Consider the following 19,885-nt stretch of genomic DNA (forward strand, 5'->3'; position numbering starts at 1 on the left):
TGTGAGGATAGAGGGACTGTTATCAGGACCTGCACCTAGAGCCCAGTTGTGCTGCTGCTCAATTTTCAGGTCAGGCTTTAACCTAATTGGTTACTATGCATTACACTTTAACTACATTTTTAATATGTAACACAGTGATCATCTGGAAACTCACCACTGAGAAAGTTATAAATGATAGGGTTCACTGCACTGTTGGCATACACAAGCCAGTGCGAGAATGTAAACCAGGCATACACAGTCTCTCTGTCATCAGCATAGTTAAACATCCCCCAAACCCTGCAAAATAAAGAGGAGAAAGCCAGTCTGAAAGACACTGCATACTAATGAATATAAATGCTGTACTTTTATTCTATCCGTGATATCACATAAAGCTCTCATTCAACACTTCCAGCTTTCCCAAGAAAATACAAACCCTCTTCCCACCCAACAACCAGCTTCCATGAGGGTTTTGCACAGCGCAGAAGCCACAAACAGTTTTGTCTTTAATGTACACATGTCATCCAGCTAGATAACAAAAGGGTAATTTTATCATCCAAGGCAAGGGTGGGAAAAGGTGTCTTTAAGCCAATATGACAATCTCCCAATTCTGGGCCCAGCTCCTAGTGCAACGGGGCTGCTGTAGAGTTAGGGTGGCATTGACTGGCTGCCTATGGATTCTCTGCTAGCCCAAAATAGCTGGACTGCAGTGGCTCCAACAGCATCCCTTCATGTCCTTGTGCAGGAGGCTGCTGCATTTAACCACTATGGATTACAAAAGAAATGTTAACTCTCTGATTACAAGCTTTCCTCCAATATATTGCAGTATGACAATTTGAATACACAGAAAACAGAGAAGTGGCACCATCCATCTGACATTTGCCAGAGGACTTTCAGGTAGGCAGAGTTGTTGTAGCTGTGCTGATCCTCAGATATTAGAGAGACAAGGTGGGTGAGGTAATACCTTTTATTGGATCAGATTCTTTTGGTGAGAGAGACAAGCGTTTGAGCTTCCACAGAGCTGAAGAAGAGCTCTGTGTACGATCGAAAACTTGTCCCTCTCACCAACACAGGTTGGTCCCATAAAAGATATTACCTCACCCACCTTGTACGTCTATCTTTCATCAGGGCAATACATTTTACTTAATGTAATCCTGCCAAGATAGTGACAGTATGCTCATCACCTTCACAGCTATAAATGTCATTGGAGGTCTGACAGTATTATTTCTCCCCAGTTTGTCTGTCTCTCTGTGTCTGTGTGTGTGTGTGTGTCAGAGAGAGAGAGAGAGAGAGAAAGAACTGATAGAACACAGAGTGTTTACTGAATATACTGTTTGACAGACATAATCACACATATAATTCATTGCTTTGCCTGTTGTTTACTGATTCAATGATTACTCTGATATCAACATAATAAGTCTTCATAAAAATTCTCCTTTGACTTTTATTATATTCTGGGAGCAGCTTCTGAGGTTGGAAGAATTGGAACACTTTATATTTTTGCTTTTGTTAAACAATAAAAGCTTGCTTGCTTCCCTGATTTTGGTAAATTTCTGCATAGTTATATACAGATCAGTTATTAATATGTGAAACACCAGAACACAATCCTTTGGGCTTAATTCTGCTACACATGCTCACACTGAGTCATGCCATATGCCAGGGAAGTCCCACTGAACACTACCCCACCCAGTGTTCTCCATCAGATACTATACTCTTGGAGTCCAGTCACGCAAAAATATGTTTGAATATGTAGGTCAATGAGATTTCTTGCATGAGTAAGTGACCGCCAACATGAACACAGGTTTTAACAATCTGGCCCCAAATTTCTGCTCTGATAATTGTTTAGCTAACAATTTGCTTACAGCTGCACACTGAGCTTCAGTTTCTTTACTGTAAAATATGTGGGTATCTATTTCAAAACTAAAAAAAAAAGAGAATATAGCAAAGCACGTCACAGAGAAATGCTTTTAGACAGAAAACTCTCCCCAAACTCCTTACTGCTTGTGGACAAACTTTACCTTTTTAAGACATTGAGGATACTAATTGGTAGATAGCAAAGTGCAAAAACCAAGAGAACCACCATTAGCATACGCGCTGTTTTCCTCCTGGCTCGAATCTGTTTTATTTCAGCTGCTACCCCACCAATCCTTGACTTGGTAGACTGTCCCAGCCCCCGGGGCTGTGCTAAAGAGGGCAGAGGCTTCCATTTTCTTTGAACTACTGAGGAAGTTCCCGGGATCTAAAAGAGTAAATGGAATCTTTGTTAATGCTGTTTCTCTAAGGGAAATTCATCACCATGTAAAAAGAAGCACTGTAGGGAGTTAATACAAAAAAAGAGAGACAGGCTGAAATAAAGCTCCATGATAACACAGTACAATTTACTAGCTTGAGAAACACTTTAATCCAACACTGCTGTTCATTTAAGAGAAACAGGTTTTAAAAGGTATTACTAAGTCATGGCTGGGATTGTCTGTATAAGTACATAACTATGCACATAGCTGTGTGCACAGAGGGCTTTATATGCTTATAGCATTTTCAAATATGTGTCCTAAGTGTCCATAAAGCAGCTGTGCTCTCCCTATTTATTGTGGGGGAGTGAACTTATTTTTTCTGCACTGTGATCGTTGCCCAGGATATTCCTTACAGAGAGTTGCAAATGGTGTGTGTGGTGGGGGCAGTGGGGGAATCATAACAAGATGTATGACAAGTTAGGCTATGTCTAAATGGGTAGGTGCTGGCCCACTTTGCTCTCTGGAGATTGGCAAGCACAGAGAGCCTGCTGGTGGAGAAACTGCTCATGGAGGAAGGAGGGCCAGTGGTAGAAAGCCCAGATGGTGTGGTGAAAAAAGGACATTTTAGCTAAGAGCGGGTTACAGAATAAAGGAAAGGGGCCCCCCTTAAAGGCTTCTCAGTACGTATAAAGTTGACCTGTGGGGCAAGAGATGCTCATTTTGGCCTCCTCAGTTTTCTGACTGATGCCTGATGGGACTAACTGAAAGTGCATCTTTTGGGCACCTCATCATGTACAGACACCCCAGGGAGACTGAATGGGAGCGCTTGGCTCTCTCACTTCCTGTGGTGGGTGGGTTGGAAAAGATTGAATTTCCTTAGTCAGAGCAGCTAGCCAGGGGTCTGTGGTCCCAACACCAGTGCAGACATGGACTCACTGAATCCCTCAGGAGTGGGTGCTGTGCCAGGTGGAGCTTGGACATCTAAGTTCTGGGTAAGCAGCTGACTAACTGCAAAGGGCTCTTGCAGAGACACAGCTACACTGGTCAGAGCCTCTGTCACAGTACACTGGGTCAACTCCCCACTTCTGCCTAGCACTCATGTGGGCCCAGTTCGCTATTTCCCCAGTTCTCCTTCAGGCCAGGCAGCCCACATGTCTCATTACTTAATTTCCTGCAGCAGGGCATCAGAAATTCCTCAGCATTTGCTAATGTCTCCTGTGGAGGAGGTGCTGGTCCTTGCCTAGAAGAAGAGTTGCCCCAAAAGTATTAAAAATCCATGAGGTGGACTCCAAAAACCATAAAACTGGGCTGATCATGAGATTTAAAAAAATCCTTGTTTGTGTCAGCCTTCTCCTTTCTGAGACTTAGGGCAAAGCTAGTCCCCACTCCCAATTTGTGGGTCATTCTTCTGGGTTGAAATTTCAACCTGAAAAAACACACACAAAGCATGGCTACACTCCAGCTTCCAGCTGCTCAGCCCCTCTCCCATTCTTCCTCTCTGCTTCCCCACAGTGTCCTTTCCAACACCTGTTTCCATACTTCTCACTCTTCCTTTATAGCCTCCCACCCCTCACAGTCTCCCTCTCTGATCCCCCCCACGACTAAAAACAGACTCCCCTGTTCACAGGAAACAGGCTTTGGTTTGGTTTTCAGTAAGTATACATGCTGTGGGGCAGCACATAAGGGGACTGAGGCCAGGGTGAAAAGCAGGCGTTTTTACATTTATCTCTAAAGCAGGGTCTGTTTTCTCCCCATCTCCTTCAGCGCCCCTCCCAGGAGATTTTATGCTGGCCCTGTGAGCTGCAGGTGAACTTCACTCACAGAAAATCCATGAGCACAAATATAATGAAAACGTCAAACTGTGCAGGAAAAATTTCTATCTTCAATATTTTGCCACTGTTTATCTCTCCATTTTAAACCTGTTTAAAGCACTGGCCACTTGAAAAGTTTCAACTAATTCTGTAAAGTTCAGCAAGGGAGTTTCTGGGTTTATTTCTACCAACTAGTTAATTTGTCATGTACCAAAGACTTTTCCATGTTTGAATTATGTGAGGGTGAAAAAAGAAAAAAAAAAAAGGATTTTGCTTCAACTTCCCCAAAATACTTCAGAGGCGAGACCAAGTATGAAAGGCTACACATGAAAAGGTCGACTTTCTGAGAACTGGGAGGATTTATAATATGAGGGCAATATTAGGTCCCGGTTCTGCAAACTTGTTATGCATGTGCATGGCTTTACTTGTGAGCAGTGCCATTGGCTTCAACAGGACTAGTGACACGAATAAAGTTATGCATGTTTTAAGAGCTTGCAAGATCCAGTCCTTTGTTATACACATTTTAAAAGTTAAGGTTTTTCTACATAGGGAAAGTGCTCAGCATCATTATTCTGCAATAATTATTTAAGAATAGCTCCCTGTATGGACATACCTATTCTGGAATCAGAGTGCCTTTTATTCAGGTTAGTTTAATCCACTTCTAATAACTCCATGGGGGGAGTTATTGAGGAATAGCCATCATGCTTCAAATTGGCATCCGACCTTCCCTGTATAGACAAGCTCTTAATTTAGGATTTTTTTTAAACTTGATTCAAGTTCACTATGGATCTTCACTGGAAGATTACAATGACAAACAGGAAACCAGTGAAGTTGGGTTGTAGGGAACTGCGGGACACACGATAATATTTACTATATTACAGGTGTTTTTATAAACACAAGAAATAAAATCTGAACTCTGACATCACACCACTGAGAATGCACAGCCTTTTGGCCAAGATCCACAGTCTTGTCACTTTAGTATCTGAAATCAGTATGTCCTATTTCTGGGGACGTCTCCTACTCTAATGGCAGAATTGACTCTGATTTATTGTACTGGGTCTTTTCCATCTCACTGCAGAGAAACTACACAGAGAGGTGCTACACAAAAACCTGAATTTGGGCTCTGGGAAGTATTCTGATGTTCTGATCTTCTAATTCCAAAACTGAAGCTTTTCCTTCTACTTCAATCTTATCTTGTTTTCTGAGTTCATATCAATAGCAAGAACTGGTCAGAAAGCAAACAACCCCCCCCCCCCAAATATGTTAGCAATTTCTTCTCATCTTGATTTTGTTAAAATTTCATGTCAACAAAATTTTTCTGACAAACTTTATTGATATTTGCATCCAATTTGGATACAAAGAAATGGAATCTTTCCTCAAGACTTTGTATGGCTTGTTTCTAATGAAACACGAGACATGATTGATGAGTCTGTGGTTAGAGATGACTAATCTGTTTTTTAGATGCTTCTAATAGCAAGAGGGGATCATAGATACAGATTGTGGTACAATGCTGATCTCCTTGTACATCCTATAAAGCTTCCTGGTGTTGTAGGAGTTACTACTGAGAAACCTGTTCCTGTTCTCTCTCCACTTTGGAGGCATTATAAGGATTGCAAAAATTTGCCTCCTTAAGCCAATGAGCAAATAATTCATAAGATAGTGCAGGCAAAAAAACAAAACAAAACAAAACAGTCAGGCTGCTAAAGTACTATGGCCTGAAGAGAATAAAGCTAGGCTTACATACGTACTACTGATGCACATTTTAATCATATACATACCAGCACAACACACACTGTCCCCAGTTATTACTATCAAATGAATTATAGGGACATATTTAGCTGAGACAATTTGTAGAACACAAATAAGCTCTCTAAAATCCTCAGATGCTTTACATCAGCATTTAGAATAGTCAGAACTGGCGCTAGAAGTTGTAAAACTGCTGTTCTACGCCCACGTGTATCAAGCGGGAGAGCCAAGCAGCACAATCTTGCTTTTAAAACTCGGAAAAAAAATTGTAAACAAAACCACAACGGGCTCAACAAATGTAAGCACATGTATGTGACTCTAATTACTGAATGTGTGTCAGCATGCCTAGCATGAAGCCATTCAGTCCTACGGAGATTGTTCAGCTCTTGCTTTATCTCTTCTCCATGATTCATAAAGGAACAAAATCCTTGTGAACAGGAGGGGTGCTTGCCTGTTAGCAAGCAATGTAGGTTACTCCGAAAGCCAGGCCTCTGATGCGGTTGCCCTTTGTCTTCCATAAAACTCCTAATTCTGAGATGATAAAGCCATGTTTGCAAAGACTGGGAGCAAAGACGTGATCAATAACTTGGAGAGCAGACAGAGGGTAAAACACAATAGGAATGTCATGGGAGTCATGGAGGCTAACTTTTAACCACCTGAAGATTCACTTTAAAAACAGCCCTCATTTTAAAATAAACTGCTTCAAGAAGTTTTCTGTCAAGGTCTGGGAATGCCTTGGTTGTTAGTACTTTGAATTTCATCATGTATGTCTAGCAAGATCATTAGCACATTGCAGTAGTCAGAATATTTAGATTGCATTCTGATAAACAGCATGGTTCCTTACTTGGGGCTATTGCCAAAGATTTAGAATAGGGCTGTTGATTAATCGCAGTTAACTCACGTGATTAACTAAAAAAATTAATCACAATTAATCATAGCTTTAATCACACTGTTAAACAATAGCATACCAATTGAAATTTATTAAATATTTTTGGATGTTTCTACATTTTCAAATATATTCATTTTAATTACAATGCAGAATACAATATAAAGTGAACACTGTACACTTTATAATTTTATTACAAATATTTGCACTGTAAAAATGATAAATAAAAATAGTATTTTTTAATTCACTTCATACAAGTACTGTAGTGAATTCTCTTTAGCATGAAAGTGCAACTTACAAATGTAGATTTTTTTTTGTTACGTAACTACACTCAAAAACAAAACAACGTTAAACTTTAGAGCCTACAAGTCCACTCTTGCTCAGCCAATCCCTATGACAAACAAGTTTGTTTACATTTACGGGATATATTGCTGGTGGCCTCTTATTTACAATGTCACTGACAGTGAGACAGGTGTTCACACTGCACTTTTGTAACTGGCACTGCAAGGTAGTTACATGCCAGATATGCTAAACATTCATATGACCCTTCATGCTTCGACTACCATTCCAAAGGACATGCTTCTATGCTGATGATGCTCATTAAAAAAAAAATGCATTAATTAAATTTGGGACTGAACTCCTCGGGGGGAGAATTGTATGTTCCCTGCTCTGTTTTACCCACATTCTGCCATATATTTAATGTTATATAGCAGTCTCAGATGATGACCCAGCACGTTTTTCATTTTAAGAACACTTTCACTGCAGATTTGACAAAACGCAAAGAAGGTATCAATGTGAAATTTCTAAAGACAGAAACAACACTGAGAGGGATGAGGTGTGGAGCATGCTTTCAGAAGTCTTGAGAGCAACACACCGATGCGGAAACTACAGAACAACAAAAAATAAAATCAATCTTCTGCTGGTGGCATGTGACTCAGATGATAAAAAAAAAGAACATCCATCAGTCCGCACTGCTTTGGATCATTATCAAGCAGAACCCGTTATCAGCATGGACACATGTCCTCTGGAATGGTGGTCGAAGCATGAAGGGACATATCAATCTTTAGCATATCTGGCACATAAATATCTTGTGACACCAGCTACAACACTGCCATGTGAACGCTTGTGCTCATTTTTAAGTGACATTGTAAACAAGAAGCGGGAAACATTATCTCCTGCAAATGTAAACAAACTTTTTTGTCTGAGTGATTGGCTGAACAAGAAGTAGGACTCAGCGGACTTGTATACTCAAGTTTTACGTTGTTTTATTTTTGAATCCAGTTATTATTTTGTACATAATTCTATATTTGTAGGTTCAACTTTCATGATAAAGAGATTGCACTACAGTACTTGCATTAGGTGAATTGAAAAATACTATTTCTTTTGTTTTTTTACAGTGCAAATATTTGTAATAAAAATAAAGTGAGCACTGCATACTTTGTATTTGGTGTTGTAATTGAAATCAATATATTTGAAAATGTACAAAACACCCAAAATATTTAAATAAATGGTATTCTCTAATTGTTTAATTGTGCAATTAATCATGATAATTTTTTTAATCGCTTGATGGCCCTAATTCAGAAAAAATGCATTTCAATTACACTAAAAATAGATTGTGGCACACCTACTTCACTTAGAAGGATGCCTGATGTCTGCAAGCCAGTTCAGTCATTAATAGGTGTGAGTGGTGTTAATTTCCCTTAACATGACCCCATGTACACTTTGACTACATCTACACTTGGAAAACTTACATCTGTAATTCTCCATCAGTAGGAGCAACAATACCTTAGCGATGCTTTCTTTTTGCTACATAATCAATTTTCAAATCAGGATCATCCTCACATGTGTTTTCAGTGTGGACAAGGTAAAGCATCTGCAAACTGTGTTAACCTGATTTAAAAAACAGGGCCAACTAGCAAAAAAACATTTCTTTTGTCGATGGAGTCCACATGATTCACTCTTATTCTAAAGATTAAATACCAAATATTTAATATTAATAAAAATATTTTAAAAAGTTTTAGGATCTTAAATTATAAACATGGCTACACTTAAAACTACAGATAATGCATTTGTAAACAGAAAGGTTAAAAAAAACAAAACCTAACATCTGAGTCCAGGATAATCCCTGTACCAATGACATTACAAACCCCTGTGCTGTGCTTTTGTGATTTCATCAACTCTTGCAGGTAATAGATGTCCTGGGAATATGTGAAAAAACTGATTTTTATGCATTTTGTTTTGACATGCATACACTCGAAAATTTTAAGTCTACACGTGATAGATCCAGATGGAGCTGCATGTACTATGTCCCTGATCTGGTGGATGTTATATCTGTAACAGGACATCCCATCTCCAGATCTCATCAGAAGTAATCACAGGAGGGCAATTATTCATGGTTAAGTGGTGAAGTAAATAATAGACTCCCACATGAAAGTCTGGAATATGGAGTCTCTCACCTCACACCCTACGTCTTCAACATGCCCACTTTTATTGGTCTTTTATGGGATAGCAGCAGGGGATGAATAGAGATCTAGCAGGTCCTATGTAAAGCATTGCAGCAGCAGGTGAAGACGCCTCTGCTAATCTGCACAGTGTACTCATGTGCTGAAACTGATGCTCCAACACAGTGTTAGATGAAAGTGGTGAAAAGGTGTGAAGATTTTCAGAAACAATTATTCAGGTGACCCATCCCAGGTGATTTTGTTGCTGTTATTTTGTTTTCCTATCACTCCAATGCAAAATTTGAGAAAATGACTACATCTGCAAACAGAACTTTAGATTTGTAAGGCAACCTTTCCTCAGACTGGGCCCATTATTGCTGGAAAATGGTGGCACATTTTCCAGCAACAAATACATGAGCTGTTACAAAAAATTCAGCTCAGTTTTGAGTTTGTAACAAAATGAGAAAAAATGGCAACTTTCATACTCCTCTGCAGCTCAAGGAGATATAAAATATATGTGTAAAATCAACCTCGGAGCTCAACAGCTATTCTCTCGCAATAGGAACCTTCAATCAGGTCAACTGGGGATCCATCTTCTTCCCTTAATTGATCTTTTTGCTTCCTCTGTCCCCTAAATTCTCCATGTCCTAGATGGCTCCCCTAGACTCGAGCACAAATAGTTTTTCATTCTGCTTGGCTGCCATCATTAATAAATGAAATAGTCTGTATCCTAGGCTTCCATGACTGCACACCCAAAACTGCTACTGAAGTTTGTTGGGTACAAAAGGGTGTATTGATTAGGTCCTGAGTGGCATTATGGAATTTATGAAGAAAAAGGTTGTCTATTCAAATAGACAAACATAATAAGCCATATAAATCAATGACTTACCTGGCGGCACCATAGTTTTCGAAATATTTGTAAATAGGCCAACACCATAAGACACAGTGGTGCCACGTATGTCACCAGAAAAAAACACGTGTGATACATTTTGGGGTAGACCTCACCTGGAAAGAGAATCAAAATAAAAAAAGAATATACATAAAGTAATTTTTAAACGATATTTTAAAGTCACATTATTCCTGCAGATACTCAAGTGCAGGGCGCATTGATTATAATGGGAAATATATACATGCATCTGAGATGGCAGAAATGAGTCCATTGCTTTTAGATTCATTCTGTTCAAATATTTTAAACAGGCTTTTTCTGCCTAGTAGTATGTCACCTTGGTGTGTGAAGTGCTATGTCACATTCCTTTGTTACATGTATGTTAATTTTTAATCAGTACAGGATGCTATTATCTAAAAGCTGTTATCCAGGTATTCAAACTCTGTCAATGTGTTACAATGCTCTGTCTGCACTGAATATTGTAATTTAATACATCATTGAGAGGAAGCATGGTCTAATGCTCGGGTGCTAGCCTGGGCCATGGGAGACCCATGCTCAAGTCCCTGTGCTGCCACAGACATGTGCAACTGTGGGCATGTTACTTGGGGCTTATCTACACACTCTATGGGCAGGTGGTTTCTAAAGTGCACTAACATGTTGTGTATTAACTGGTCTGTGTAGCCCTTGATGGTACACACCAAAGGCTCCTTTGTGCTCTTTAACATAGCATTTTTTCAAACAGCACCATCAGGGTCTCCACAGACCATTTAACGCACTAACATGTTAGCATGCTTTAGAAATCACATCCCCCTTGAGTGCAATACTACGTCACATAGTATGCCTGTCTGCCACAGCCCTCCATCTGTAAAATGGGGATAACAGAATTTTCCTACCACACAGGCATGTTGTGAGGCTAAAGACTGTGAGGTGTTCAGGTATTGAGATAGCAATGAGGGCATATAAGTACTTAAGGTAGACAGATAAGGATGTCTTTCTGCTCCTGAGATAAATGTATAAGATGTACTCTGAATGGTGGCAGTTAGGTGTTAAGTATATAATGGTGCCACTTTAATGCCGCACACCCTTTCTTGAGTATCCTTTATTACCAGCTGTTAAGTCCTGTAAGTGTACCCTGCATGTTTTGGTTTGTGGAGCTCACATCAATTATACCATCAACACCTTTTCTCTAGTAGTTTGAACATTTATTTTATTGTTAATGATAATTTGGACTTGTTTAGCTGCCATGATCTCAAAAATGCTTTACACATGATGAATTTAAATTAAGCCCCACAACACTCCTGTGAGACAGGGAAATACCCTCATTCACCTTTCACAGCTGGAGAAATTAAGTTTATGCAATTTACTGAGACCACAGGATATCTATGAGAAAGCTGAGAATAGATACTTCTTACTCCCAAGGCATTGCCACCTGCCTCATCAGAGCTCTGCAGGCAGCAAGGTATCATCAGGAGTTTATGGTTTCCAATTTAGCAGTCTAAGTAAAATGGAAACATTAAAGCAGGCCAGCTAAGTACAAAGCACTGATGGGCCAGGTTGGAGGAAGAAGCCAGCGTTCTCCTTTGAAGTTCAGCCACCTGTAAAGTGCTAGCGGCTGAACATCAAAGGAAACCTGTGTTCCTCCTCCACCCAGGGCAATGTGCTTTGCAGAACTTTTACTTAAGAAGCTTGAATCTGTTTAGCTTCTCAAGCCAAAATAAAGCTTTCAAGCTGCCTAGTAATTACTGCAGCAGGCAGGAGGAGGGACTGGTCTGGGATGCTGGTCATTTATCAGATGGTTTAGTCCCTGCCACCATACTCAGACTGGTGCTGAGTGGGAACATCCATCAGTGTTCTGCATAAAGATCAGTGGTGACATTTCAGCTCCCCAAGTGAAAACACCGATCCTTCCCACACAGGCCAGAGGTGGGGAATGGCCAGGAGGAGAGAAAAGTCCTTATCTTAGATGGCCCACTACATGGGCTTTCAGACAGGAAGGCGGGATACAGAGGTGTTGTGGTCCCCTCTCCAAGAAGCATGGGAAGATCACCATGTCTAACCCCCTTTGCTGAAAAGAGGGGGGAAACTCAAAAGCATTCATGGGGGTAGAATGAGGAGATGGTACTTGCCAAAGTGTTTATCCCACACCTGAGATCCTTGATGACAGATGCAGAGTCTCAGCCCACTCCACCTATCACTCAACTGGTGGGTGTGGGTGTGTGAGTGAGAGAGAGAGAGAGAAATGGAATGAAAGGTCTTTGGATATGAGGAATGAGAGATGGGCAGCCTGCTGGACGGGAAAGGAGGAAGAGTCTGAAAGGACAGGTTAAAACAAAAAGTAGTGGGATAGAAATGGTGATGATCTAGTGGTGATATTACAGAGGATGTGGCTCAGCTCTCTGATTTATCAGCTTTTCATGTACTTTTGGTAAGTTTGCCCCCACACATCATTTCTGGAATTCAGCTTCCCCTCACCCCAAACCTGAAAACAACTACCAGAAATTATTCAGACACAAACCAAACCTTGTTCTATGCACAAATACCAGCCATTGTCAAGTCCCTTCCTACCTTTCTCAGGCTTTGGAACATACCACGAAGGTCAGCAGATTCTGGATATTTTGGACCAAAGGAAGGAGGTCATTACATACTACGGGGCCCTTTTTGGAGAATGCTCTCCAGGCAGCTCCCTATCATTTCTACTGAGAGGGCTCCAGCTCACAAGACTCTGGATTACATCTGCAGCGCAGCAGCCAGGCATGGGGTGAGAAGCAGTCTCTAGAGTAGGCTGCTCCTGGGCCATTGAAGGCCCTACAGATTAATATCAACACTTTACATTTCTCTTGGAAACCAACAGGCTGCCAGTGCAGATCCTGGAACACTGACATCACATGCTGCTGGCAAGATACCCTATATAATTATTGAGCTGCTGCATTTTTTTAAATCATTTTCTATTTCTGGGTTGATTTAACATGTAGATCTAAACTTGGAGAGGAAGTCATGGATTATGAGAGTCAGGTCTGCAATTATAAGCAACAATTAGAATCTCCAAGGGAGATGAATATTTCCAAAAATATCCTCAGATGGAGAAAGCTAGTAACAAATGACAAGCGTGCTCCCTCAGTTAAAAGTGCCAGTATCATTCATGCCACATCTGCTGGACGTTTCCCTCCTCCTATGAAACTCACTGCAGTTTTATTTGGATTGAGCCATCCAGCTCCATCTCTGCCCCTCTGGCTAAGGAATTCAAGAGGAGTGGCTGGGTTGGAAGAGATGGAGAAATGGAGTTGGTATCATCAACATACTGAAAGCACCATGGCCCTCCAATGGCCCTGCACACACATGAGGGGGACGGTTGTATTAATTTTGATGGAATGAATAGGCCCAAAGAGTCAAAGGTGTTAACTTGACCCTGCCACTGTCCAACATTAAACTGTTTCAAACAAGGTGCAGGGTTTGGTATACAAAGACCTCAGCCTGCTTAGTACCATGGCATACATTAAATGTAAAGTGTTGAATAAGGCTTTTATTTTAGCAGTGCCCCTTGTTCCCTCTTCCCTTTAGCTGCAGAGAATGTTCATAAGGAACACGAAACACCTCCACCTCTATCTGAGAGTCTTTGGTGTTAAAGATGGTAATAACTGTCCTTGTGGGGGAAAGGGAAGAAGATAGCTCCAGTGCATGTCAACTGTCATTGCTGTTTTGCTAAAGTCCCATCCTGATTTCCTGAAGACAAAACAAGACAGATGCACACAAAAAGGGAGAGAAAGGAACAGCAATGACGACAAGTGCAGCTTCTGTCTTTGGCACTGATTTACTTGCAATCTCATTGCTAGAGGAATACAGGCACAGCACATGGTTTTAGCAGCACTCCAAGACTTGGTCAACTTATAACAGCATTAGATTATTTAGGACATTGCTTCTAGGCATCTTTTTGGTCACAGGATTAGAGCAGTGTTGCACAATATGCAGTCTTGGCCAACTAAGCTACACACTAACCAGCCAGAATGCAGAGAGGGAAAGGAAAGAGAAGAAATAAGGTGGGGAAGGAAATGGACACACAAGGGGGAAGGATGACAAAATCCTGCATTCCAGGTGGCGGCTGGGATTTAGCTGGAGCCAGCAGAGGTCATGATGTCATCTGGGTCTCTCTCTTTGGCCTGGTCTAGTTAGGACATTTTTCAGAATTAGGACAATAAAGGCTCAACTGTGTTACATGGGCCCCAGGAGATGGGGGTGGCAGCCATAATGGTAAAGCTTGCTCTTCCAGTTTACTTGTCCTTCAGCCAATAGTTGCTATTAAACAGCTTTTAATTCTCCCACCAAAGTCTTTTGTTTAGGACTCCAAAGGGAGTGATGGGTACAATAGCCCATCCCCATATTATTTTGTCCACCAGTTAGGTCTAATTTCCTACATTGCAACTTTGGTTTATTAATGATCAGTTCCACATTTGGGTTACACTGGCATGATTTTAATACATTCCCTGGGTTATATTACAATACTTTTCTGTCTAGACCAGTGCTGGGCAACCTGCGGCCCATCAGAATAAGCTAATTGATTGTGGGCCATGAGGCATTTTGCTGACATTGACTATCTGCAGGCACGCCCCCGCCCCCACAATGGGAGCTGCAGGAAGCAGCAGCCAGCACATCCCTCTGACTCACCACTTCCCGCAGCTCCCATTGGCCAGGAACGGTGAACCACGGCCACTGGGAGCTGTGTGTTTGGGGGCAGGGGACATGCCTGTGGATGGGCAATGTCAGCAAAATGTCTCACACCCCACAATCAGCTTATCCTGATGGGCTGCAGGTTGCCCACTGGTGGTCTAGACTAATCCAGTCTTTGAGACAACCTTTTGCACCTTTTCCATTAACATCAGGTTACTGTGATCTCTTATGAATTGTTACACACATTTTACAATTTGAGTTTACAATTTGGGTAAATTTGTAGGCTCAATTATTACACCAGGACCAAGATGGAACCTTCAAAACATCACATCAGAGCCCTCAGTTAATGCCCAACGTTGCTTAAAGTAACCAATTACAATAATACATGAAAACACAATCTGATTACAATGTAACAAACTGATCACAGGGATGGATAGCTTTTTTAAAAAAATTACAACCTTGAGAGATAATCTGATTTTATTTTAGTCTGACTTGAAGCTGTTAACCAAGTTTATTTTAGCTACATTTTGGCAATCCTGGCATTACTTTGCTGAGTATGAATAATTATAGTATTATGGTGATGATTATATACAGTGTCAGAGTCTCAGTGCACAACTCACATGCACTATTAGTGCTGGAATTATTCCAGGGCCCACCAGAGTTGAGCCCCAATAGTTCCAGGAAGTGGCCAGGACTAACTGCAACAGGAAGTTTGGGCTACTTTCATGTAGTCTAATTCCAACACTGCTCAGTGCAAGAGTAATCTGGAAGGACTGATTTGTACTTTTTGGATGCAATCATTTGTAATAGAGCATGTTTTCCAAATAATGTTAGTAATGCTGTCCAGGCCACATTCCAAACTGAGGAATGAACGGCTTCCTATATTGCTCGCAGGTTTATAAATTCTGTAGCTGTATGCAATTTGAATTGTAATTCTGGGAGATTTCTGAGGAATTTATATAATGCAGACAACTGCCAAAGTCAGGATCCCAGGAAAATGGACCAATGGTCTATTCTCTGACTTCTGCAGTCCTTGTAAACCTCTACCTTCCTTTGATCAATAAGAGTTATATAAAGATAAACGTTACAGGATGGGAACATTTGTTCCAATGGAGAACATTAACATGGCCAAGACACAGAATGCCTCTTATTGCACATCCATCTGAACTTGTCTTCCAATTTAATTTGAACATTAGCAAGGCAGAGGAAGATGGAATGTAACTGTTTCTAAAAAACAGTAGTTTCAAGAACCACCATAATTACGAAAGAGCTTAAAGCATTGCGATGTGCGGATACAGCGCTACTGCATATTAACATGCCAAGCTATTTTCATTATATCCAGACAGTATAAGTTCCATTCCTATGATCAATAACACACTTACCTCCCCACTGCTCATCACAAACTGTGAATAAGATAGTTTTGTTAGCTAATCCTGGGAACATACTGCTGCACTCCATAACAATAGCCTGAGGAATCATTATAATGCAGGACACAATCCAGATAATGATAATGCTATTCCTTGCCCTCTTGGCTGTGCTTTTAAACATCAAAGGGTGACAAATTGCATACCAGCGATCCAAAGCGATGCAGCTAAGTGTTAGTACAGACACAGAGACTGACACAGTCTAAGGAAACAAGGAAACATTGTGTAAACTTTTCTGATATTTTACCTTGAATACAATTTATATTTTCAATACCATCAGAAATCTATTTAGAGTTGATATCCCATTATCAGGGGCTGTTGAATAGTGATTCTTCCAAGAAAAACAAATACTTTTTTATATCACTTGTCACAAAATTCACATAGGCTGGCAGACTCAGGCCTTACTCATTTTCAGAAGTACATTAATCTGTGTGTAATCCCATTGGAATCAACATGACAACTCACAGACCACTCAGTTTGAATAAGTATGGCAGAATCAGGCCTCATAAGAATAAAGTCATCCATCTTATACTTTGAAAGCATTATTTGTAAAAACGTATATTTTTGCAATATAAAAATAAAGCTTTAAACCCACTAGCTACATCTTGCTTTGTAGGGGACATTATCTCATTTGATGTGCTATGAACCTGTATCATCATGTCTTCCCAGTTTTCATAAAGGCAATGGGAAATCACAGTCACATGAAAAATAATCCATTTGCAGTTGATAAAAATAGGATCATTGGATTTTTCCACTGGCTACATTCAAACAATTGCTCATTTTCTTCTGCTCAATACACTGGGTGACAGTTTCACGTCCTTTCTGCATTCAGTGGTGTCTTCCAAACCAGGTGCTGGCCAACAGTTAAGGTACCAACAACAATCTCATGTAGCAGTGTTGTGCGCTTTGAAATAAGTTGGGCAATTTTGATTCTATGCAGTGGAGCAGAGGACAACACATATCCACAGATCAATTCATGGTACTATTATACATGACCAATACTATGGCCCATGCTGCGCCCTTTGGAATATTTTGTGCACTGTGGGGCTTGATTCTGACCTCAGTTACACCACTGTAAACCCAATTTTCCATTGAGTTACTTTGGATTTACACCAGTGAAAAGGTCCAAAGATTTACCATACTGGAATGCCCCGTTGGCCCATTTAGTCTGATAAGAAAAGGAAGGCACAGTTGTTAATCACTTCACTGAAGAGGGCCTCAGAATTGATTTAACCTAATTATGAATGGCAATAACTGATGCTTAACTGGAAGAGTATGAGCAATTTCCGCTCCCCATGGGGACGTTTGGCTATTTCTACATAGCACTTAGTAAGGCGTATGGAATTCTGAACTCCACTTTCTAACTACAGAGGGCCAGATGCTGTCATCCGGCACCGTGGGTAGTCATTATGTCGATGCAAAGTGGGCACAAAATATTACTGTTCCGATATTTTAATGTTTTATGTCCACTTTGCATTGATGTAAATGACTACACAAGGTGAAGAGTATCACAGATTCTGTCCCAGTGTGTTTATTGCCTAAGAGAAAAAATACTGAGAATAATACTTATTCAGCAAATAATTTTATTTATTGTTATGTAGTTGGACATTGGAAGTGAAGTAGCCCTTAAATCACAATGTCAATTCCCTCCATTAGGAAGTCCCAATTAAGCAGATTCTATGTACTGTTCCTTTTTGACAACAGTAGTATGGAGAACAATACCTGTAAATAGGGGATCACCTTGCAGAGGGTCTGCCCAAAAAACCAAGTTTCTGTGATATCCACTACTAATGTGGCTGGAAGACAAGTGATTGTGACAAGAACATCAGCCAGGGAGAGGTTTACTATGAAGTAGTTGGTAACTGTCCGCATGTGATGGTTCTTCCACACTGCAATACAAACTGAATTTGCAAAGAAGGGTTAGTACATTTGAAACAACATGTGGAAGGAACACTTCAATGGGACAACACTTTACAGGAGCAACTAAAGTAATCGGAGGATGAAGAAACATTTTCCTGAAGGTTTTAAAAAAAAATGTAGTATATGTAAATATGTAGGGACAGTTAATTTTCTTTTATAGTGAACAGCCTGGAATCATGGAGAAATAGCTAGAAACAAGGAGGAGCCAAAGTCATGTGACCAAGCAATTCTCCACAGACTACAGTTTAGGAATTGTTGGTTTGATGTGTAGATCAGTTTATTTTATTTATGTTATTCCAGGTACAACAGAACACAGTAAATTTTATAGAGTATAAGGCTCCCAGAAATTAGTTTGTTTTTCCTATTGATCCAAACTGTAAAGCTTTATAAACCAGGTAAATCACTCTGACTACATCTGAGTGCAGTAAATCAATAAATCAGTAAGCTAGTGAAGTAAAAATTGAGGTTGTGGAAACCAACTTGAGAAAAAAAACAGCTTTGTGTAATAACCTAGGACATAAAACCTTAATACTCTTGAGAGATCAAAAATATTCAGAAACCCAGTGTTAAAAAGATTTCTATTCCCTCTTTTAAAACTGACTCATACAGTCCCCCACCTCAACAAATTTTACCACCACAGCAAATTAATCCTTTGTACACAGAATGTCCTTCTGTCTTGAGCAGAGATGGGTCATGTCTTCAAATCTCAAGCTGGATCCAAACTTTCCTTAATTTCAGGGATTCAGTGTTGGGCCCAATTTAGATATATTAGCTAGATGAGAAGTGCAGACCTGAATCTGAACTCTCCCAATAATCAAAGCACGATTTCAGAATTTTAGTCTGAAGACAGCTCTGGTCCTGAGCTCACTAAAACACAGTCTTGAGTGAGAGCATTTCTTATTCTGGTGATTTAAATAAAAAAAAACAACTGTTTTTAACCCTACTATTTTTACTTGATACATACTACCAATGTATTTGTGGTATCTGTAGCTGGTAACCATGAAAATTATGGCAGAGGAGATGCAACAGGTTACAGGGGAGATGCACACTATGCTCTCTCATGAGCCTTATTCACACTAAAGAAATGATGCAAATTTATAAGATTGTTGCTGACACCACTTTAGATTAACTGGTGTTAACACTGAGGCTCCAAGTATTCTAGGTCAGTGGTTCTCAGTCAGGAATCTGGGGCCCCCTGAAGGGCTGCAAGTATGTTTCAGAGGGTCCTCCAGCATGGCCAGCATTAGACTATTTGGGGCCCAGGGCAGAAAGCCAAAGTCCCACCAGATGGGGCTGAAGCCTGGGCCTCTGAGCCCTGCCAGCCAGGACTGAAGCCAAACCCTGAGCAACATAGCTTCACAGGGGGCCCTGTGGCATGGGGTACCAGGCAATTGCCCTGCTTATCCCCTAATGCCAGCCCTGGCTTTTATATGCAGAAAAGCTGTTGTTGTGGCACAGGTGGACCATGGAGGTTTTTATAGTATGTTGGGGGTTGCTCAGAAAGAAAAAGATTGTGAACCTCTGCTCCGGGCTATATGAATTTTACTTTTGTTTTGTTATTTTCCTTAAACAAAAATAGAAGTAACCCAAGTGGGGAGAAATTGTATTCTACAAGGACTGAACTTCTGACAGATTGGTTAGTAGTTGTTTGTTCGTCCATCTTGTCTTTTTAACCTGTAAGTTCTTTGGGCAAAGATCCTCTTCCTTTCTATGTTTGTGTGGTGTCTAGCCTGCTGGGACCCTGACTGGGGCCTTCTGGTATTACCATAATAATTAACAAGATCCCCAGCAACCTACCTTTGTAAGTGTGCAAGGTAAACTAGTATGTCTTACAGGAGGTTGTAATGAAAAGCCTCTTGAAAATATATATCTCATCTACATAGCAATACACTAAACTGGTGT

General features: G+C 40.5%; 1 protein-coding gene across 6 annotated transcripts in view; it reads right to left on the reverse strand.

Annotated features, from left to right (window-relative positions):
- Window positions 1-19,885, reverse strand: part of HCRTR2 (hypocretin receptor 2) — a 61,631-nt gene that overhangs the window by 7,424 nt on the left and 34,322 nt on the right. For all 6 annotated transcript variants that reach the window (XM_039531182.1, XM_039531187.1, XM_039531186.1 and 3 more), the window contains 5 exons: window positions 17,786-17,964; window positions 16,022-16,265; window positions 9,981-10,096; window positions 1,995-2,215; window positions 155-276 (listed from right to left, as the gene is read on the reverse strand). In XM_039531182.1, the coding sequence (XP_039387116.1) occupies window positions 155-276; window positions 1,995-2,215; window positions 9,981-10,096; window positions 16,022-16,265; window positions 17,786-17,964 (882 nt within the window). The remainder of the gene's footprint in view (window positions 1-154; window positions 277-1,994; window positions 2,216-9,980; window positions 10,097-16,021; window positions 16,266-17,785; window positions 17,965-19,885) is intronic.

The sequence above is a fragment of the Mauremys reevesii genome, linkage group 3 (assembly GCF_016161935.1).
Source record: "Mauremys reevesii isolate NIE-2019 linkage group 3, ASM1616193v1, whole genome shotgun sequence".
NCBI classification, from domain to species: Eukaryota; Metazoa; Chordata; order Testudines; family Geoemydidae; genus Mauremys; species Mauremys reevesii.